The 24,438-nt window shown below is 36.0% G+C and overlaps 1 protein-coding gene across 9 annotated transcripts in view; it reads left to right on the top strand.

The window, feature by feature from the left end:
- Nucleotides 1-24,438, top strand: part of TENM1 (teneurin transmembrane protein 1) — an 802,950-nt gene that overhangs the window by 299,547 nt on the left and 478,965 nt on the right. For all 9 annotated transcript variants that reach the window (XM_041741541.1, XM_041741545.1, XM_041741547.1 and 6 more), the window contains 2 exons: nt 2,045-2,305; nt 3,922-3,978. In XM_041741541.1, the coding sequence (XP_041597475.1) occupies nt 2,045-2,305; nt 3,922-3,978 (318 nt within the window). The remainder of the gene's footprint in view (nt 1-2,044; nt 2,306-3,921; nt 3,979-24,438) is intronic.

The following is a 24,438-nucleotide window of genomic DNA, read 5'->3' as shown; positions in this document are numbered from 1 at the left end:
GGTCCCTGGGCCAGGAACATAGGCCTTACCTGAGAACTTGTTAGGAATGCAGATTCTCCAGCCTTACGCCAGACCCGCTGAATCAGAAACTGAAACTGGAGGGCAGGAACAGCAATATGTGTTTTAACAAGCCTTCCAGGTGATTCTGAAGCTTGCTGAAGTTTGGGAAGCATTGGTCTAAGGGAGTGAAGGAAGTTGTGAATACAGACCTATATAAAATTCCTCTCCTGCAGCTTCAAGCTGACAGGTTCATTATCAGGTTGCTGTAGCAACAATTGCACAGTAGGATTGGATAATGAAACATTGTGAAATTAAGAGGCATGAATATTAACTGATCACAATATTCTAGATCACTAAGATTTATATTGGGCAAAATGGATTTTTACCCTTAGCCTTATGTCAAGGAGAAGCACAGTTTCCTGAGGTTACTTGTTTGACAGGTGGAAACCATGCCTATTTTTAAAACATTACTCCTTTGAAATTTAGACAAATTTTTGTAGAAAAACAGAATTACTCTTAGAAACATGCATCACAAATCATAAGTAATGTGCTTAGCAGTGACTTATAACCCTGAAAAAAATTAATTTATAATTGAATTATCCTAATACATTATAGTAGCTTTCTCTTCCCACAATATCTGTTTCATAGAGCACAATGCTGAACACCTAAAGGCTATTAAATAAGCATTAAGATTTGATTCGTTAAACCCTTTTTTGGCAATTTTATGTCACAAAAATGTAATTTTTATAACACATATTCATATTCTGCATTCTTTCCAGTGTATGGTCGATCTATCTAAATTCTAGCACTTTCTGTATTCAATGAATTAAATTCATTTCAGGGTTTGCATTTTATTGATATGTGCTAAGGATTAGATGCACTCAGTTAAGCTTCTTCCCGGCCAAATGACATACCCTGTCTCTGATGTCAGTCTGAGAAAATCCTATATAGTGTACAACATCCCCGGATTACCTTATCTAAGTATTACATGGACATTTCAGATGATATATCTTGGCATGTGGTCATTTTTCATTAACTTATTAGGGACTGTTATAGCATCTTTTCCCCTTTTTGACACCTCACCATAATTGAATGCAAAATTGACTATAAGACTGAATGCCTGATATTCATGCAGTGAGTAGATGGAGCTTCACTGTTGTCTAGCAGAAACCATGCCCCAGATGGCTGTTTTAGGAAAACGGGATCTGTTGCTACCTGACAAAGGCAACAGACAAATGACACCTACTCTCTGGACCTTTTTTTCCTCAACTGTAAAAAGAGGGGATTCATTACATCATCTCTAAGATCCTAAACATTATATGGATCTTAGATTTGGGGGGAAAGAGTGAGGGGAATTCAAACCATGAAGCCCTGCTGAGGTGTAATATATAATTGAATATTTTTTTATGTATTTGTTGAAAGAATGAATGAAACAATAATTGACATCAAGGAGGCCTCAGACTCCTTTGGAGACAATGGGAAATGATGATATTAAGCACTCATAGTTTCAGTGGTTAGACTAATGTGTTTTGGGAAACATACTTTACAGAAGTATATTTAAATGTATTGTTCCCCCCCCCCAGATTTTTCACATTGAATGATTTATTCTTAACCCTAATGTGTATGAAATACATAGGAAAGCCAATAATTTTAATATTTTAAGCATAAGTGTGCTCTACAGGTCATATATATTCTCCCTAGAAAAGAAATATCTTTTAAAGGACAGCTTTCTACACTTTATACTCTTCTGCACTCACTTATTTCATTACATTTTGTGCAACCTAAAATTGTAGCTATAAAGCTATTTTGGGCATGCTTTTTCCAGAGCCTTGTAAGAATCAACAGGAGCATAATTTTAAGCCACAGAAGTGCAAAATAAGCACAGAATCCTAGCTACCATAAATAAAAAGGCCAGAATTCTAACTTTGCAAAAACACATAATTACTAGCAAGGGGGGAGGGGGGCATAAGGACAAAAAAGTAGAATTTTATTGGGTATTTCTTCCTATTTCTAAACTTTTTCTCTGAACTTTGTTTCTTCTCAGAGATGGAATTCTGTGAAACCCCTCATACTCTGTGCTCTGGCTACCAGACAGACATGCACAGTGTTTCCCGGCATGGCTACCAGCTAGAGATGGGGTCTGACGTGGACACAGAGACAGAAGGTGCTGCCTCACCAGACCACGCTCTGAGAATGTGGATAAGAGGGATGAAATCAGAGCACAGTTCCTGTTTGTCCAGCCGGGCCAACTCTGCATTGTCCTTGACTGACACGGACCACGAGAGGAAGTCGGATGGGGAGAATGGTAATAGAACTATTTCTACTGTTTAAGTAAAACCTAGAGAGAATGTAGTTTTTAGCTTCTGATTCATTTTCCTTCCCAAAGTCTGCTGCTTAGATATGCAGGTTAGTGGGTTCCTGTGGATAAGGCATGTACTGAAGTATCTGGCAAACAGACACATTTATTTATAATGATAGTTAAAATGCTTTTTATTTCTGGTGATCCTCCAGGAAAATAATCTCATGTCATCAGTGATATTGTGCATGTCTTATTTATTACTCACCTTTTATTTTCATCTTTATTTTCCAGTACAATACCAGTGGTATTTATTATAGAAAGTACTCGTTTCATGTATTTTGGCTTTCTATCAATATAGGAACAATGAGATAAATGACTGTATAACAAGCATGTTCTGTACGTGCTTTCTATTTTAATTCAGATTAGCCTGTCAAGTGTACAGATTCAAATTAACCAGGTTAGACTGAAATGATTAAAAAAAACTCAGAAGATAAATTAATTTCAGCCATTTGCCAGACAGTAAGTAATAATACCAGTATCATTAAATTGCAATTATATATTATTTTCTTACAACTTTTAGAAACAGAAAAGTACAATCTTTTTTTATTTGTTGGGAAGGGGTTAATTTATTTGTTTCTGTTCCTCTGTCCCTACTGAAAAATGGAATCCTTTCATGGAAAGCACATTAATGCTTATGAAACATGTTAATCTAGGCTCTTCATCATTCTGTTTGTCTAAATTTCATAGGTCCCATCACCGTGACAACAGGCCTACTCTGTTAGCAGTGGCTAATTAGTATTTTCTCAGGTGGCAGAGAGGTAGCCAACAGCCCTATACCTATATTTTTTTCTATTCTGTCCTTCTTTGCCTGGTTCAGTCCACAGGGAACCCTGAACACAATTATATAATCAGGAATGACCATTTGCCTACCAGATAGAAAATCATGTCCTTAATGATAGGCTATAACATTTTGTAATATCACCAAGTATCCTTGATTTTTTTAGAATTTATTTTCATGTATGTTTGTATACGTTGCTGGCTTTGGTCAAGAGCATAAGAGGTGAATTATGGAAAATGAGAAGGGAACATAGATGATCTATGTATGCATAGTCATGTAAGTGAAAGAGCATTAGGATGGAAGTTATGAGACCTTGGACTGGTCTCTAAAGTTTTCTGGGCTTCAGCTGTGATACAGAAAAAGTAATAACCAAATTTATGTGAAAAGGAGTGGTAGATGATATCAAGCTATCTTGTGGTCCCTCATGTCACTCAATGACATACGAAGTTTTAGCCAGTTCACTGCATTGAAATATTAAAATTAAAGAAGTTTCTCCATGGGCTTCCACCATCCTTCCAGTCCTGCAAAACCCTAGGTATGAGGTTTCTTTTGAAGTGATGAAATAACTCTGGAATTACACATTGATGATGGTGGCAGAACTCCGTACAAATCCTAAAAACCACTGAATGACACATTTTAAGAGAGTGAACATAGTGGTAGATGAATCATATTTCATTTAATCTGCTATTTAAAAAATACTACTGGAGGAAGGGTAGGAGTTAAAGATTGAGGAATCTCAGATGAGTTGCATAAGGATTAACTCGTGAAATGTTTGATATTACAGGTTTTAAATTCTCGCCTGTTTGCTGTGACATGGAAGCTCAAGCTGGGCCTACTCAAGGTAAGTGTTTCCAAATATTGGAGCACCAATTATTTTTACCTCACCCCATCCCTGACACCCACCCCACAAAGTGGATCCCTGCCCTCCTGCCTCCCATGACAAACAACACACAGAGCTGGTAAATTGACCTGTCAAAGATTAGTTCATTGGCTGCTTATTGGTCTGTTTCCTTCTGGAAAACATGTGTGTATGTTGGTAGTGAGGAGGACTTAAGGCAGGAGGCTGGGGACAAGGACAAGACGAGATTTAAGGTGGGATACGGAACCACTGATTCAATATGGAGGTGTAGATTTTAAATCGAGTTGGGTTGGGTTTGGCCTCATGATTTCCTATGTTATCTATGATTTTTTGCATCATTCTAGTCATTAATTTAATTATGATACTGTCATAATTTTACAACATCTCCTAGCAAATGGCTTTGGTCTTTTCCTTCAGATGCTCTGACTTGGGTTTAGGATCCCACTATATCCATGTCATCAATTATAAATAACACCTTCAATGACAGAAATGTTCATTCTTCTCTGTAAGCCTTTGTTTAAATTGTATCATTTTTCAGTGAAGGGACATTCATGTCCTTTTTACTTTGTCTTTGTTGCACTCATTAGACTTTGCCTTTTTTTCCCCCTGAGACATACTGAAAGCAATATTTATAAATGATTTTGATGAAAATGAAACTCTTAGAGGATGGGATCTTCACATCTGATCACAGGGCAATGACTCAAAATTGGAAGGTTGCTGGGGGAAGGGATCAGAGGAAAGATGTATCAGAGTGAGCTTTATCAAAATGCACATTATCCCACCCTGCCCCACCATGAGAACTGCTTACCAGAATGGGCCACTATAGTATATTACTGGGCCTTATTCCTTGGAAGTGTTACAGACTTTCAGGAATGAAACTGTTCAGTTTCATTTGGCCCTCAGTCTAATTATCCATCTATCTACTTCGATCATGTAATACTATTTACTAAAACAGAGTTGGAAGACTCAGGACATGCATCATTTCTTTTCCTTGTAGGTTTATTTTCCTTATAGTTTACTTTAGGAACTGGATAGGGTATCACAAAATTGGGTTGGGCTGCCATGGAAAACTGATTATCTAGTCTGCTAAAAACTCATCCTTACTGCAAAACTGTATTGGTCCAATATGTACCTCCAAGAATGATGTCAACTTTTTGAGGCAGTAGAGCATGGTGATTAAAAGTTTGGACTGCGGAGCCAGACAACCTAGGTTTAAATCCCAGCTGTGTGACCTTGGGGAAAGTTATATAAAGTTTCTATGCCCAAATTTCATCTGTAAAATAAGGATAATATTGATGTTTACCATAAGGGTTTTGTGATGATTGAATAAATTAATGCATATAAAGATTTATAATAGTATTTGTAACATACAAGTGCAATTTGAATGTTCACTGTTATTATCGATCAGCACTTCACAGTTTCCAAACACACTTTTAATACCTTTATCTCATATCATCCTCATAATCACTCTGCCAAATAGATTCTATTGTTATCCACATTTTACATAGGAGGATGAGTTAAAACAGCAATTCAGAAACCAGCTAGCTAAGTGCAACTGATTATTTTCCAAATAGCCATTTCTTTCTTTCCCTGGGTCACATATATCATGAACTTGAACAACTTTTTCCTTCTCAGTGAGAGTTCTGTACATTTTACTCTGACTCGTACTACTAATTTTCAATAAAGAGTATAAAATTTAGAGTCTTATTTATGACATATAGTATGATTTCACCAATTTGATCCTAAAAATTTTCAATCAATGATAACCAGGCCTGACTGATCTTTAGCATTTCCAAAGGTTCTCACAGAGGAGGTTTGAGTTAAGATTAGAGTTTAGATGGTTTTTCTAAAAGCATATTAATTTGAAGAAACAGTTATTTTCAATGAATTGAACTTGATGTTTGTGTGCAAATGTTGCTATTTATTTCCCATTGATCTCATCCATTCATGGAAAGAGGCCTAGCAGGGCATCTACTTCATTAGTCTGACTTTGTATATACCATATTTGAAAAGAGTAAAATGGCATAAAATTTTTAGGATTTATATATTTTACTGTCTCCAACTCTATGCCAACCCATCCCTATGCCTCAGTTAGTGTCAGTAACACACTCTTTTGTTTCTGTCTTTCTATACATTCTGATTTTGAGATTACTGATGAGGCAGTGGGTACAATACCATGGACCAGCTAAGATTTATTTAAGCCTTACTCCTGTAAATGAGGGAGAAAAGTGAAATGGGGAAATGTTTATTTGGGTGAGTTATTCAACTGAGAAAGATTCTGAGACATAATTTCAAGGGTGCTTTCAATTCTACCATCCTAGATTATGACTTGGATTTTCTACTTACAGTTCCAAAATCATTGGAACTATGAGTCCTAAAAAGACTCATTTCTTTCATTTCATTAGTGGGTTAAGCCTTTCAAAATATTTATTTTTTTCTCCTTTTCATAAACTCTATTTGGTTACACTTAATTGAATTTAAGTTTCTGACATGCTATAACCTATGAAGGATTAAAATAAATAACCATTCATGTTAGCATTAAAACTCTTGGACTGAGCCATCTGAAGTATAGGGCAGGGTGAATATTGGGTAACAGAGGGGAATCCAGATTTCTTAGCTTTCCCAGTGCAATCAGAACACTAATGGAGTTTGTTTCCATTCCCTTAAATGTATCCTAAGTAAACCCTTTGTTGTCTCTTGATGTTTTAATGGTCCTTTTAGGAAAACTACAGACTTACTCAAGTTTGCTTCATCCTGAGGACACTTTGACATCAACCATACTGCTTTATTCATTTTACTCCTTCATCATTCCCATTTCACCTTACTACCAACAGTGCTCTGAGCAAAAAATTAAAACTGAGAGTATATTTTTGTAGATCTTACAAAGGATAGAAGTGCTAGTGGGTCAAACCTCCGTTCATCTAACACACAACTCTGCCTCTGAGAAGTGATCCAATGGCCATTTCTAAGGATTCGGCAGTCCTACTTAAGCATCAACCTCCCTGATTAGGGTGCCCTTCATAATTACACTTGACTATGCCTTAGAGTGGAGGAATAAACTACATGGGCAGCAACATTTGGATAATCAGTTTCCAAGAATGTGTTTTTCACATATGGGCCTAAATGAAACAGTTGGATTAGAAAAAGTGAAAATTAAATTGCATATCCAAGAAGCCAAATGGAGAGAAACAGAGAAAAAGCATTTTGAACCTGTAGCTAATAAAGTATACAGATGGTCCCTGACTTACCATGGTTCGATTTAAATGATTTTGACTTTATGGTGTGAGAAAGCAATCCTCATTCAGTATAAACTGTACTTTGAATTTGAATTTTGATCTTTGCCTGGAGTAGTGATATGCAGTACAATCCTTTCATGATGCTGGGCAGTGGCAGCCACAGCCCCCAGTCAGCCACATGATCACGAAGATAAACAACCAATACACTTACACCCATTCTGCACCGTATAACCATTCCATTTTTCACTTTCAGTACAGTAGTCCATAAATTACATGAGATGTTCAATACTTTATTATATAAAATAGGCTTTGTTTGAGATGGTTCTGCCCAACAGTAGGCTAATGAGCATGTTCTGAGCGTGTTTACGGTAGGCTAAGCTAAGCTATGGTGTTCCGTAGGTTAGGTGCATTACATGCAATTTTTATTTTCAATGTTTTCAATTTATGATGGATTTATCAGGCCATAACCCCATTGTAGGTTGAGGAAGATCTGTAAATTGAAAAAAAAATTATTTATAGCTATATTCTTTTTTATAATGATATTGTTATGCAAACAATATTTATTGAGCACCTACTTGCTACTAGGCTCTGTACTGGAGACTGGGGATATATAAAAGATGACCAGTATACAATCCACAACCTCAAAGATCAAAGAATATACAGTTTAAAGGGAGTAATTGATGCCCTATTAGGATTATTCATTATTATTTATTACTCTTACTGCATTTAACAGAAATAAATTTGAGATAGCTCAAACAAAAAACCACATTTCCTTAAAAGGGCAGGAGAATCCTTCTTGGGACCAGGGCGAGAGAGTGGCCAGATAGCAAGAAGGAATCAGACCAGAAGAATTGCCTAGACTTTGCCCTCTTGCTTCTGAATCCAGTTCCTATAGTCTTACCCTGCAAGTTGACATTCTCTAAATCTCCATTTTCAAGGCAGACCTAAAACCTCATACAATCGCTCAGTTTATATTTCTTTTGTTCAGGAAAGTAGTTGAAATTAACCCAATATTTTACAGTACCATTTCTAAATTCCAAGTGAACAGAATAATTTTCCCAGCTTGAGTCAGATGTCTACTACTGGTTCCATCAGCTGCACTCAGGGAATGAGGTCAGTAATACAAATGTTGCTTTGTGGGAACCCAGCCATTGGATTCTTGGAGCAGTTCTTAATGCAGGGCTGTCAGAGTCGAGTGGGCACATATAACCAAAGAGGTCTATTAGGAGAAGGAGCTAATTTTAATACAATCCAGTTAGTACTGTGATAAAGACATGCATGCTTGCTATGGGAACACAAGTGATCTCAAACCATTAGTTGGAGCAAAATGGTTATATTAATGCAATCTAGATAAACCATGCTCTCTGTAAAGTGTGTGGTTAAGAACATGATCTACAGTATAAGATAGACCTAGATTTGTGCCCTGGTTTAGCCATTTACCTGCTGTGTGTCCTTGAACAGGTAACTAAAGCTCTTTAAGCCTCAGTTTACTTGTCTGTCAAGTGGAGACATTACCTATGGAGTTTGTGTGTGTGTGAGGATTAAATGAGAAAATGAATATATTGCTCTTCACAGTGTACCTGTCATATGTTAAATGCACAGTAAATGTTACTTGTGGTGATTATCTATCACTCAGGAAGAATTTGTTATGTATGTATTGTGGGGTAAGTGCTACCAGGTAAAGGCTCTCTTAGCAAGGATTAGTCAGACCTGCCATGTGACTTCTGAAACCTCTATTGTCCCAGGACACTCTAGCCAAACAGAGTTCAGCCTACTTTCTCCTCATTTCAATCTGGATAAAATGCCGTACACTCATCTTACCTTAAAGAGTGCATCATTTCAGTAGTCAACAATCTTGTTCTGCCAAGAATAGAAGACTGTGAGAAGAAATTCAGTGAAGTACTTCAGACCTGGCTGAAGGTTAACTTGTACTATTGTTTTCCTTGTTGACATTGTAGTAGCCCCTTAAAGTAGAGCTGGGATTTCAATTACCCAGAAGCCCTGTTGATTTCCATGATTGTTGGACAGCGGAGCTCCCTATATGCTGCTCAGGAACTTTACAGGTAAAGGATTATCTGATATAACCCGGTAATAGCCAAAAAAATCCGCCAGTACTGTTCCCTATTGTTTCTGTGCTGCATACAACAGAAACCTGGCAATATACCATGTGCTACCAATAAACACCATACCATCATAGCCATGCATATGTTCTTCTCAGAACCTAAATTGCTTCATTGGAACAGCAGGAGTTGGGAAAAAATAGCTAGCCTAACACCTGGGTTTCTTGAATGACATGTAATAGTTATACCCAAATGAGGACTCATTCCTTCTGATATTTGACCATGTGGGGCCATTCGTGTGCATTTAATGGAGGGAATTTGTTTATTTGTTTTGCATTTCTTTCCTTTGCTTTTTTGTTTTCCCCTGATAATGTAAGTTATACAGGACACTTCCATAGCAATGATAACAGTTCCTTGGGAACCATCTGAATGTCAAAGGAAGTGTGTGAAACAATGCAATGGCTTGGTAATAGCTTTGGCAGGAGCCCTGCCATATAACTGACATCCTAATGGCTCTGGTGGACCCATTAGGCATGTATAAGACAGTGCAGTTGACTTTGTAATGGCTCCTTTGGAGATGTTACACGATCAGAGGAAGTGTGTAAGTCATTGAGATTACTTTATGTGTGGGTGAGACACTTCTGTGGTAACTGTGATACTCTTACAATTGAAAACAATTTTGATTTTATGGAAATTCAAGCCATTATAAAGTTTAATAGAATAAGCTCACATTTTCTTTTTTTGTAGGCTATTTTCACTAGTATTTTTTTGTATTGAAGTACTATCAGCTGGAGGCTTAAAAATTAAAACAGTAAAAACAGGTTTAAAGTGAAAAACCTTTCTCCCTTTCACCCTTCAGGTGCCACTCTTGAGAGGTAGTCAGTGTTAACAGTGTATTGTGCATCATTTCCCAAATGTTCTGTATATGTACAAATGGGAGAAAATCTTATAGAAAGTCTAATTAACCTATTCTAGTTAATATTCTATCTCAGACATTCGCCTATATTTGTAGTATGGATCTGTCTTGCTCTTGAATGGTTGTGTAGTATTCTGCTACTGTGCCATTTTTGTATTTAATTAGTTCCCTTATTTGCAGATATATATAGGTTTCCAACACTTTATTAAAAACAGTGCTGTACTTAACATCTTTGTATACATCTTTTTGCACACCTGTTGGATAATTTCTTAGAAGCAGAAATGATGGGGCAGGGATATGTACATTTAGCATTTTTTATAGATATTACTAAATTTACCCCTTAACCAATTTATCTTCCTGCTAATGCACCAGTTTTCCCATATCCTTATCAACACTGACAATGATGATGAAAAAGATTTCTAATATCCAATCTGCTAGATGAAATATGGTATCTTTTTGTGCTATTATTTTGCATTTTATTTATGAGTGATCTTGGGCATCTTTTTATATGTTAATGGACAATTTGCATTTCTTTTGCTCTGAAATGTCTGTTGACATCCTTCACCCATTTTTCTATCTGAATGTTTATATTTCTTACTATTTTTCAAGAACACTTCATATATGAATGTTAAAAATCCTTGGTGTCACATATTATGCATGTTTCTTAGTTTGTCATTTGCCTTTTGAAATAGGTTTATAGGATGTGTCTGTGTATGTAGTTGTAGAGCTCTATTTTTTTAAGTGATCAAATTCAATCATCTATACTTTACGACTTATGGAAGTATATGTAGGAAGATGGATGGATGGTAGATAGATAAAGATATAGTTATCAACAACATTATAGTGTCCCCAATTCTAAAGTAAACTGCCTGAAAATTTATTTTAATTTTGAATTAGAATATGAGTATCTACATACAAATAATAAATCTAAATGTATGGAATGTATACATGTGGTGTACGTCATGGATATAGTTACATGAAATCAAACTTGAATATAAAAGAAGTGAAATATAGTATGAATAATGTAGACATTAAAATAAATTAGAATTATTTTTTAGTCTTTGTAATTGATCTTGATATGTTTAACCACTTATTTCTTTAGTACATTAAATAATGTGAAAGAAGCCAAAATGAGTTAATGTACTTACAGAATTAGCTTATCAATAGATTTTTTTAAAAAAATTTTTGAGTAGGCTTCATGCACAGCATGGAGCCCAATGTGGGGCTTGAACTCATGACCCTGAGATGAATACCTGAGGTGAGATCAAGAGGTGGACACTAACCAACTGAGCCACCCAGGTGCCCCAATAGATTTTTTAAGAGGTTAGAAAATATAAGAAAAAATATGGTTGAGCATATACTCACTAGGAATAAATGACAGTACCGGCATATCTTGTTTTATTGTGCTTTACAGATACTGTGTTTGGTACGAATTGAAAGTTTGTGGCAACCCTACTTTGAACAGGTCTATTAGCACCATTTTTTTTCTTTTTTTTCTTTTTTCTTTCTTTTCTTTCTTTCTTTCTTTCTTTCTTTCTTTCTTTCTTCTTCTTTCTTTCTTTCTTTTATTATTTGAGTTCAATTTGCCAACAATTAGCATAACACCCAGTGCTCATCCCACCAAGTGCCCCTCTTGGTGCCCATCACCCAGTCACCCCAACCCCCAGCCCACCTCCCTTTTTACTACCCCTTGTTCGTTTCCCAGAGTTAAGAGTCTCTCATGTTTTGTCACCCTCATGGATATTTTTACTCATTTTCTCTCCTTTCCCTTTATTCCCTTTCACTAATTTTTATATTCCCCAAATGAATGAGACCATATAATGTTTGTCCTTTTCCGATTGACTTATTTCACTCAGCATAATATCCTCCAGTTCCATCCACATTGAAGCAAATAGCACCATTTTTTTTTAATAGCATTCCTAACTTTGTATCTCTGTGTCACATTTTGGTGCAAAATTTCAAACTTTTTCATTATATTTGTGATAGTGGTCTATAATCAGCGACCTTTGATTGTAATTGTTTTGGGGCACCACAAACCATGCCCATATAAGATGGTGAACTTAATCAAGAAATGTTGTGTCTTCTGACTGCTCCACTGACTGCCCAGTCCCCCATCTTTCTCCTTCTCTTCCAGCTACCCTATACCTCAAAACACAACAATACTGAAATTAGCACAATTAATAATGTACAACAGCCTGTAAATGTTTAAGTGATAGGTAAAGTATCATGTTTCTCATTTAAATGAAAAGTAAGAAATGTTTAGACTTAGTGAAGAAGGCATGTTGAAAGCTGAGATAGGCTGAAAGCTAGGCCTCTTGCACCAGTTAGCCAAGTTGTGAATGTAAAGGAAAAGTTCTTGAAACAAATGAAAAGTGCTACTCCAGTGAACACATAAATGATAAGAAAGCAAAATAGCCTTATTGCTATTAGGGAGAAAGTTTGAATGGTCTAGATACAAGATCAAAACAATCACAACATTCCCTTAAGCCAGGACCTAATCCAGAGGAAGGCCTTAACTCCCTTCAATTCTATAAAGGCTGAGAGAGGTAAGAAAACTGAAAAAAAAAAGTTTGGAGGTAGCAGCGGGTGTTTCATGAGGTAAGGAAAGAAGCCGTCTCCATAGCATAAGAGTGCAAGGGGAAGCAGCAGGTGCTGATGTAGAAGCCTCAGCAAGGTATCCAGAAGATTTGGCTGACAACATCAGTGAAGACAACTACACTAAACAACAGATTTTTAATGTAGACAAAACAATGTTCTATTGGAAGAAGATGCCATCTAGGACTTTTACAGCTAGAGAGGAGCAATCAGTGCCTGGCTTCAAAGCTGCAAAGAACAGGCTGACATAATACCCTCCAGTTCCATCCACGTTGAAGCAAATAGTGGAGGGTATTATGCTGAGTGAAGTAAGTCAATCGGAGAAGGACAAACAGTGTATGTTCTCATTCATTTGTTCTCATTCATTCAATAGTGAAAGGGAATATAAAGGAAGGGAGAAGAGATGTGTGGGAAATATCAGGAAGGGAGACAGAACATAAAGACTCCTAACTCTGGGAAACGAACTAGGGGTGGTGGAAGGGGAGGAGGGCGGGGGGTGGGAGTGAATGGGTGACGGGCACTGAGGGGGACACTTGACGGGATGAGCACTGGGTGTTATTCTGTATGTTGGTAAATTGAACACCAATAAAAATTAATTTATTAAAAATAATAATAATACAAAAATAAAAACTTAAAAAAAAAGAACAGGCTGACAGTAGATTTGAATTCAGTGGCTGAATTTAATCGAAGCCAATGATCCTTGTTAACTATACCTTATTTTTGGATATTAGCATTTCTAGTATTTCACTACTATAAAAATGTTACAATAGATATCTTTGTGATCAAAGCTATGGTCTGGTTCTGATTCCTTATGATTTCTACAGAGAAAATAATTGGGGGTGCCTGGATGGCTCAGTTGGTTAAGCATCTGCCTTCAGCTCAGGTCATGATCTCTGGGTCTTGGGATGGAGCCCTATATTAGACTTCCTGCTCATTGGGGAGTCTGCTTCTCCATCTCTCTCTGCCTTTTCCCACCACTTGTGCCCTCTCTTTGTCTCAAATAAATAAATAAAACCTTAAAAAAGAAAAAAATTGGGTTTGATAACATTTACATTAAGATCCAAGATACAAATTATAAAATTATTTCTGAATTCATGCTCCCTATTAGCAAAGCATGAAAGTAGCAGTTTCATTGTTCTTTCACTCATACTAGATGATTTCCTCTAAAATATTTTTGCAGGGACGCCTGGGCAGCTCAGCAGTTAAGCGTCTGCTTTTGACTCAGGGCATGATCCTGGAGTTCCGGGATCGAGTCCCACATTAGGCTTCCTGCATGGAGCCTGCTTCTCCCTCTGACTATGTTTCTACCTCTCTCTCTCTGTGTCTCTCATGAATAAATAAATAAAGTATTTTTTTAAAAAAAGACTTAAAAATATTTTCCCAATTTTTTGATGAAAAGTCAAAAAATGAAACTGTTTAAAATTACATGTCACTTATTGATTCTGGAATTGAACCTTTTATTATCTCCTTTTTCTCTAATGATATTTCCTGATTTGTTAGTTGAACTGATTTTTCTGGTTATATTTTATTAAAAATCTAGAACTAATGAATAAATCTGAAAGTCATTTCATGGGGGGCAATTAAATAGATAATCAAGAAAAGGAGAGGAGATAAAAAAAGCATGTCATAATAACTACAGATAAAGAAGAAATTGAACAACTCCTAAGAAACTACTTTGTGTACCTCTTTGAAGATACACTTGAAAACCTCGGTGGGGGGGATGATTTTGTAGGAAAAATATAAATGCCCAAAACTGGCCCTAGAAGATAGAGAAAATCTGAACTTTCTAATTTATATGACAGAAATAAAATTGCCAAAGAACTACTCAAACCAAAACAAGGAGCCAAATTAGTTTCATCAGCAAAATCTGCCAATCTTTTAAGGAACATATCATTTCAATGCTCCTTAAATATTTTCAGAGCATAACACAAGTGAAAGCTTCCAAATCTTTAAAAAAAAAATTGGAAGCAAGAAAGCTTTTAGATCTACAGCAGAAAAAGAAATTCTGAAATATGTCTACAAACCAATTGTACTTGTGAATATTGATGCAAACTTCTTAAATAAAATACTGGCAAACAAAGTCCAGCGATAGAGTAAAAGAATAATACACTATAACTGAGTGCAATTCACACTAGAAATGCAAGGATGGTTCATTCTTAAGAAATCTGTTACTCTGGGACACCTGGGTGGCTCAGCGGTTGAGTGTCTGCCTTTGGCTCAGGGTGTGATCCCGGGATCCGTGATTGAGTCCCACATCGGGCTCCGGCCTTGCATGAAGCCTGCTTTTCCCTCTACCTAGGTCTCTGCCTCTCTCTCTCTCTCTCTCTCTCGCTCTCACTCTCTCTCTGCCTCTCTCTCTCTTTCTGTGTCTCTCATGAATAAATAAATAAAATCTTTAAAAAAAGAAGAAATCTGTTAATATAATTTACTATATGAATAGATAAACCATATGAAAAATTGCTTAGATGCTAAAGACATTTAATAAAATCCAGAGTTGTATTTAATAGTAAACACATATTTACTCTCTGCAGACACCATTCTAGGTGTTTTACAGATATTAATGAGTTTAATTCTCACAACTGCTCCATGACTTAGGTACTAATAATGATTGCATTTATATATGTAGAAACTGAGGTAAAACAAAGTAAAATCACTTTGCTTGTAAGTGGCAAAGCCAGGCTCAAACCCAGGCAGTCTGATTCTAAACCCTTGCATTTAAATACTATACTATACTGCTGATCATCAATTTTTGATATTCTTATTTAAATATACCCATGTATTTATATAAATCTAATTTCTTAGATATAATTCTATTATATATTCTATCATAATTAACTATTACATTATAGTTATGTATTATATAATTATAATTTATACTGCATTATAAGCATAATTATAATAGCATATATAACAGAACTATATAATCATATACATAAATAAACATAATTATTTATAATTAAATATATATAATTCTGTAACATGATGTCATGCAAAATCATAAAACCCAATTTTCTAAGTGAGGAAGCACTAGAAGGATTTCTATGAGTCAAGAACAAAACAAGAATGTCCACTTTCACCAACTACTGTAAACTTATTATGAAGGTTGCAACTGTCACCATTAGAAAATTGTATTATAAGAGGAAGACAATTAAAAGCAGTGAAGTAGGGCAGCTCGGGTGGCTCAGCAGTTTAGCGCCACCTTTGGTGAATGGCATGATCCAGGGGACAGGGGATTGAGTCCCGCAACGGACTCCCTGTGTGGAGCCTGCTTCTCTCTCTGCCTGTCTCTGCGCCTCTCTCTCTCCCTGCGTGTGTCTCTCATGAATAAATAAATAAAATCTTTTTTTAATAAAAAGTTAAAAAACTTTAAAAAAAGCAATGAAGTAAATTACTGGTAGATTATATAACTATGTTTACAAAAACCTTAAGAAAGCAAACAAATGAATACAAACAATAAGAATTCAGTAAGCTAATTTGGTACAACATTAGCACACCGAATTAATATTTTTTTCTCTATATAGACCACAACCAATTAGAAAATATAGTTGAATAAATTAGTTTAACTTACAATGTAATGGTGACAATCAAAGTGCCAGGAACAGGGATCCCTGGGTGGCGCAGCGGTTTGGCGCCTGCCTTTGGCCCAGGGCGCGATCCTGGAGACACAGGATCGAATCCCACGTCGGGCTCCCGGTGCATGGAGCCTGCTTCTCCCTCTGCCTGTGTCTCTGCCTCTCTCTCTCTCTCTCTCTCTCTGTGTGTGTGTGTGTGTGTGTGTGACTATCATAAATAATAATAATAAAAAAGTGGCAGGAACAAACTATTAAAAAGTAAAGACTACACACATGCACGTACACACATACACTACAATGCTATCCAGGAACATGGAAACATATAAACGGAAAGCTATACCCTATTCTTGGATAGTAAATCTCAGCATCATCAAATTCTCCCTAAATCTGTAATTCTAACATGCCTCCAATAAAATTATCAATTGGCCTTGTAAAAACACTGACTTTTTGGCTCTAATGTTCAAATGGAAAAGAACAAAAAAAAAATCTGAGAACACTGAAAATATTTGGGGAAAAATAATGTTGTGATAGTAAGTTTGCCAGTTATTAAAATGTATTTAAATTCATTTTAATTATACTAGTGTGATGCTAGTAGGTGAATAAAGAAGGTATTAGAATGGAAGAGCAAACCAAGAAATGGACCCAAATACGGATAGGAATATAGAATATGTTAATCATGGCATGTTGTTAAAAGGGAAAACATGAATTATTTTAAAAAGGTGTTAGATCAATTGAGTAGCTATCTATACAACAATAATATTGGTTTTCTACCTCTCCCTACACTGAAATGAATTCTAGGTGAGTTGAAATTTAAAAGTGGAGATAGTTACTAGAAGGAAATATGGGAGAATTTTTTTTCCTGGCTTCAGAGTAGGAGACGCTTTTCTAGATATAGCACAGGAAAACAGCTGTCAACAAAAATGTTGCCATGCTACATTTATAGCATCCAGAAACAAAGAGTTAATTTCCTCTTATATAAAAAGGACTTGCACTCAATAAGAAAAAGCCCCAACAATAAGATGAAAAACAATTGATAGAGCCCATAGAAAATAAATGAGAATGGTTCTTGAACATATGAAAAATGTTTACCTTACTTCTAAGAGAAATGCTTAATAGAAATATAAGTTATCGTTTATCACCTATCACATTGATAATAATAAGTTGGTAATATGCTTTGTTGATAAGTGTGTATGAAATGTTGATAACATAAATATAAATAGATACAGTCTCTATGAGAGGAAATTTGACAAAATCTAGCAAAAAGTCTACCTCCTTTGACTCAGCAGTTTTACTTGGCAGAATTTATCCTACAGGTATTGAATGAGTATGCAGTGATAGGTATGAGGACGTTTACAGTAGTATTGTTTGAAATATCAAAAATTCAAGGATATCGATGAAAATGTTCATGATTAGAAGGCTCCTTGAATAATTTATGGTACAGTTATGCAGTGGAATACTCTGCAGCCATACAAAGAAGGAGATATACATGATGGGAGGAGAAGTGGAACGGTTTAGGAAGAATTGCATAGAGCTATTTCAACTCTATTGATGCCATATTTGTTTATTTGTAGCATTTTATTTCTTAAACTATGTGGTGGGGGTACATGGGTGTTATAGTATTATTGCTTTTATACCCTTTTGTAGATATCTGAAATATTTTTTTTATTTTTCATAAATTTAACATGAACAAAATGAGATAACTGTGTATTGAAGTAGAATGATCTTCAACATACATCATTAAACAAAAGCCACAGGGTTTGAATCATTGTGTGTAGCAGTGGCTTTTTTGTGACTCAGAAAAAAAAATACTTTTTACATTGTGACCCAGTTCATAATGAATGTATAAATAAAAATAAAAATTAGCAACAAAAATTTTACAAGACAATACCTACCCTTACTATGAACAACATACTCTGACATTTTTTATTCCATTTTATTTCATGTCTTTGTAGTGCTAATTGTGATCCAGTAAATTTATTTCATAACCACTAATAGGTCATAACCTCCAATTTAAAACCTGATGTCTAGCACACTATACTTGATGTGTAGTTTTTTTAAAAAAGATTTTAGGAAGGAGCCTCGGTGTCCATCAAAAGTTGAATGGATAATGAAGATGTGGTATATGTATACAATGGAATATTCCTCAGCCATTAGAAACAACGAATACCCACTATTTGCTTCAACGTGAATGGGACTGGAGGGTATTATGCTGAGTGAAGTGAGTCAGTTGGAGAAGGACAAACATTATATGGTCTCATTCATTTGGGGAATATAAAAAATAGTGAAAGGGAATAAAGGAAAAAGGGGGGAAAATGAGTGGGAAATATCAGTGAGGGTGACAGAACATGAGAGACATCTAACTCTGGGAAACGAACAAAGGGTAGTGGTAGGGGAGGTGGGCAGGGGGTTGGGGTGACTGGGTGATGGGCACTGAGGGGGGCAGTTGATGGGATGAGCACTGGGTGTTATGCTATATGTTGGCATATCGAACTCCAATAAAAAATATATACAAAAAAATAAAGATTTTATTTATTTATTTGAAGGAGAGAGAGGGAGTGAGAGACAGCACAAGCAGGGGGGAGAAGGAGAAGCAGGCTCCCTGCTGAACAAGAAGCCTGATGTAGAGCTTGGTCCCAAGACCCTGAGATCATGACCTGAGCCGAAGGCAGATGCTTAACCAACTGAGCCACCCAGGCACTCTGACGTGTAGTTTTTAATAGAGCTACATATATATGTGCTTGCATATACGTAGAATTTCTCTGGGAGTATTCACAATAAATGTGTAATTTTGATTGTTTATGGAGGGGAACTAGGTGACTGTGGGCAGGGGTTGGAGAAAGATTTGTTTTCATATGCGTTCTTTTGTCCCCTTAGAACTTCGTACTATGTGTTATTAAAATTTTTAATTTAACATAATTAAAAACTAAATAAAATAAGAATGATATCAGCAAGGACTGAATCCAACTCGCTTTCTCTACTACCTTTTAAAATAACCAATAATTGTTGCTTACAGAGCTCTTTCCAATGATTTAAAAGAAATGAAAAAAACCCCTCCTTCCTTATAAGCATAGGATTATAAAATATTCCCTTTATGGCAATCCCTAGATTTAGTTCTTGATTTCTTTCTTTAACACAGCTTTTTTTGGTGTGTGTTCTTTCTAAAAACAAAGTGAGAAATCTATTAGACTAAGGGTAATATTTTGGTCTTTACTATTAAGTCACCTGCTCATTCTGATTGTCAACATGAAATTAGAGCTCTATATGTGGAAGAGACATACCATGTTTACTTGAAAAAGCTGTATTTGGAGAACAAGTTTCTGTCTTACACAGGAAACAAGACATGGAAGTATTGTTATACACTGGGCCAGCAGTTCTGTTTCAAAGTTGTCTGACAAAATTAGCCTTTCAAAAAAAAAAAAAAAACAGCTGCAAATTTCAAACCTTTCATGTAATATATACCATATTATTTTCCTTTGAAATCAAACACGTGTACTTGCGTATTTGCCATTTAACAATTTCAACAGCATACACATAATTGTGTTTCCATGAATAAATGGCTATTATGCCAAGTGACTGAGTTTAAATAGCATTTCCTTATTCACCAACGTCCATATTTTTGACATTTTGTTTTCAAATTTTTTATTAGTTTCAGAGGTAGAATTTAGTGATTCATCAGTTGCATATAATACCCAGTGGTCCTTACATCAAATGCCCTCTTTAATCCCTATCACCCAATTATTCCTCCCCTGCCTCTACCTCCCCTCCAGCAACCCTCAGTTTGTTTCCTACAGTTCAGCGTCTCTTATGGTTTGCCTCCTTCTCTTATAGCCACTATCAAATAAAAATTTGTGGTCCAAGATTTCCATTCATTTTGATGTTTGTAACTGCAAAACTAGTCTATTTAAGATAATATCCTTTAGTTTCATTGTTATTCGGCAAGTTTATATTTGCTGAAATAATTGCTCCACTTGCAAACTTGCCCATCTCAGTTGATGGAAACTCCATCCTGCCATTTGTTTGGGACAAAAACCTTCGAGTCCTCCTGAAAGCTCTCTTGTTCTCATACCTTAAATCCTATCAGCAAACACTACCAACTCCAGCGCTATACCACCTTCATCCAAGCCACTAGCATTTGTCATCTGGGTTAATTCAGTAGCCTCTAACAGTTCTCTCTGCTTCCCAGAGTGATCCTTTTAAAATGCAAGTCGACTCTGCTAAAACTATTGCAAGGGCTTCTCATTTCACAGAGTGAAATATTTACAGTGGTCTTAAATGCCCTCCATGATCTAGCTTTCTCTCTGACCTCACTTCCTTCTGCATTTTCCCTTGTTAGCTGTGTTCTAGCCACATTGGCATCTTTGTCAGTCTCAAACAAAACAAAACCCTGGGTAGCTCAGTGGTTTAGCGCTGCCTTTGGCCCAGGGTGTGATCCTGGAGACCTGGGATAGGATCCCGCTTTGGACTCCCTGCATGAAGCCTGTTTCTCCCTCTACCTGTGTCTCTGCCTCTGTGTGTGTGTGTGTGTGTGTGTGTGTGTGTCTCATGAATAAATAAATAAAATCTAAAAAAAAAAAAACCTTTCAGCACACATCTGCCTTAGGGACTTTGTTCTTTGTTCTAGCTGATTCCTGTGCTTGGAACTCTCTTCTACCAGCTATCACATATTTAACTCTCACAGGTCCTCAAAACTTTGTTCAGCTGTCTCCTCCTCAAAGAGGCCTATTCTGACCCATACTATATAATACTGCAACTTTAACTCCCACCCCCAAAGTCCCAGTACCTTTTACCCTGCCCTACCTTTTCTTTTCCATAGCATATATCATCTTCTGTATAATCTATGTAGGTACTATGATTATTGCTTATTCTCTGTTTCCCCCTTCAGAATTGTAAGTTCCACAAGGGCTGGGATCCTTGACTGTTTTGTTCACTGAACTCTTTAAAGCTCATAGAATAGTTCTCAACACTTAGTAGATATTCATCAAATGTTTTTGAATGAAAAAATAAGTATAAATATGTAATTCTTGGTATATACATTTTGGCTGTGCCTTTATATAGAACCGAATAATCATTTTTAATTGATGTGAACTATTTTTTTTTTGCACAATTGATTTTTTAGGTCTATGTCTATAGGTGTAAAGCAATTTGGTTTCTGAATGAGATGGTCAGTCAGCTCAATAAAGTCAGTAATTTTAAAACTTCTTTATTAACAGTTGAATCAGTCAGACCTATTTTCTGTTTCCTAGATTCATTTAGTTTCAGTTTGTGATGACAGTACTGGCTGCTATAGGTAGAATATTCAAATGAATTTGTGCATGGAGAAAAGGCTGCAACTGATAGGCCAAATCAATGCATGTAGACATAACCATATTCAGTCACAATTAGACTACAAGTCAAATAAGTATTGTAGGAGAACTTTATAGTCAGGATAGTTGGTTTATTTTATTTTTTTTAAAGATTTTCTTTCTTTTTTTTTAATTTTTTTTTAAAATTTATTTATGGGGATCCCTGGGTGGCGCAGCGGTTTGGCGCCTGCCTTTGGCCCAGGGCGCGATCCTGGAGACCCGGGATCGAGTCCCACATCAGGCTCCCGGTGCATGGAGCCTGCTTCTCCCTCTGCCTGTGTCTCTGCCTCTCTCTCTTTCTCTCTGTATGACTATCATAAATAAAATTAAAAAAAATAATAAAAAAATAAAATTTATTTATGATAGTCATAGAGAGAGAGAGAGAGAGAGGCAGAGACACAGGCAGAGGGAGAAGCAGGCTCCATGCACCAGGAGCCCGATGTGGGACTCGATCCCGGGTCTCCAGGATCGCGCCCTGGGCCAAAGGCAGGCGCCAAACCGCTGCGCCACCCAGGGATCCCAGGGTAGTTGGTTTAAAGGCTAAGAAATAACAGGGTATCTCTGGGTGGCTCAGCAGTTGGGCATCTGCCTTCAGCCCAGGGCGTGATTCTGGAGTCCCGGGATTAAGTCCCGCATCGGGCTCCCTTTCTGGTTTACTTCTTGTTTCTAAGTAGCTGCTTAGAACTAGAGTCATTTGGGACTTTTTTCTTTTTATCACGTTAAGAACCATACTTTTATAAAAAGAAATTAGCCCAAAGTAAAACTCAGCAGAAAAGTGCTTTTCTTTGGAAATACTTTGCCTCCAACGTAGATGGTAGTCTTTACTCACAAGAACTAGAGAGGATAATTTGGACATATTTTCTTGTACCTTATACCTTTGGCCTATGAGACTTAAAATAAAGAAATATCTTGCTTTCTAAGAAGTTAGGTTTCAGTTGTTCCAGATTGAATTAGTGTAAATAAAATAGAAAGAAGAGCCCTAGCAAATCAATACTGCATTGGTAGTAAACTAGAAAATACTGACAAATTATCCTTTTAGGCCTTAGCAAGGTTTAATCTAAACATCGTTTTCTCTTGACAGTATGAGAGAGAAGAGGGTAATTTATTACATAGTCCTGGTATGGATGAGAAAAGACTGCTGCTTGTTCTTCACTGTTCTGGCTCTTTCCCTCTCCATGCCAGTTCAATTTTTATTTTGCTCCAGAAAATCATTCTCCAATAATATGCTTTGAGGTCTTATAACTCGAGTGTACAGTGATGCTGTCTTATCATGGTACATGTGAGTACTTACTAAACTTGTTGAATGTAGATTTTTCACTGCTCTGTTGGAGACTGCAGTTTCTCTTAGTACATTCATGAAGCAGGTTTCTAGAGCATTGTCTGCAAATCACTTCCCACTTTTACCTCTGCATGAGATAAAGTAATCTTAGAAAATCTGGTCACATTATAATGCAAATAATTACCATGCCCTCAAATTTATGATTTTAATAACTGGTTACTTTTGCTTTTTGCCTTTATTTAAGGTGGGCCCTATTTCTAGTGCAATTAAAATTTACCACCCATCTACAGGAAAGAGGAGATTTGTGGTTTTTGAAAGAAAAATTATTTAGTGTTGTTTCTAATTTCTTACAATGTTTAATTGTTTCATCATATAACTCTTATTCTATGTGATAGGTGTGAAATACAAATATGCAAAATGTGTGGCAGAAAAATTAGGTCAGCAATTTGTTCGTCTTTTTCTGTTAAATAAATTAGTTGTGTTAAATGTCACATTTTCCAACATGGATATGATAAAATAACATTTTTAATTAACCCAAGAGGGATATGAATGTAAGAAAACCAAATACTTTCTCGAAACAGGATCGTTTCTTAAAGTAGTGCACTATGAACAATATTTAAATTACTGGTTATATTTATGCCACATATTTTCTACAACTTAAGGTTTTATTATATTAACATTACACCTCAATAGTTATTATGAGACTAATAAAGAAATGAACCTCAAATTTTCTTATACATTTTGGGGATTGTATATATATTAAAATAATAGTAAATGTTTTCCTACGTAATGAATCCCATACCAAATTGAAGCCTTCATATGTTTAATTATTCATCTACACTCCAGAAATGTTTAAATTTCCAGGTGCCTCTAGCCAAAACATTAAACAATTAAGTTAGAAATGGTGAACTTATTTGCAAAAGGATGAATTTTAATATGAAACTCAGTTAAATTTAGTTTTGTTGATTCAGAAGGGAAAGAAATTTCTTCTGGGAAACTTCTTCTAAACGTGAAAAATGTATTTTATATATATGTGTGTGTGTATATATATATATATGATTGGACTATCAATTATAAATGTTGCAATCTTAATCTACCATAGACCAAGCCATTATGACAAGATCTCCCTATATAATTAGCAACATGCTGTATATGCCAGTGAATTAAAAGGAGAAAAAGATCAATTTGATGCCTTAAACATAATTTCCTACAATATTTGAATTTGCTTTATTTCAGATACTGTCTGAAACATTATTACCATTATGTGAGACTTTTTATGTTACTAAACAGTTTTAAATTCCCTTTGGTAGTCCGGCACCTGTTACAGGAAAGATCTGGGGAGATGTGAGGGGACAGATGACTAAAAACAAATGTGGTCATGGGCCTTCTACTTAGCAGCTTGCTTTCTTAGACCTAATGGTGTTGATAAAAGTAATTCTGAT

The sequence above is a fragment of the Vulpes lagopus genome, chromosome X, assembly GCF_018345385.1.
Source record: "Vulpes lagopus strain Blue_001 chromosome X, ASM1834538v1, whole genome shotgun sequence".
Lineage (NCBI taxonomy): Eukaryota > Metazoa > Chordata > Mammalia > Carnivora > Canidae > Vulpes > Vulpes lagopus.
The sequence above is the reverse complement of the archived record's forward strand: the minus strand, read 5'-3'. Positions and strand labels throughout refer to the sequence as shown.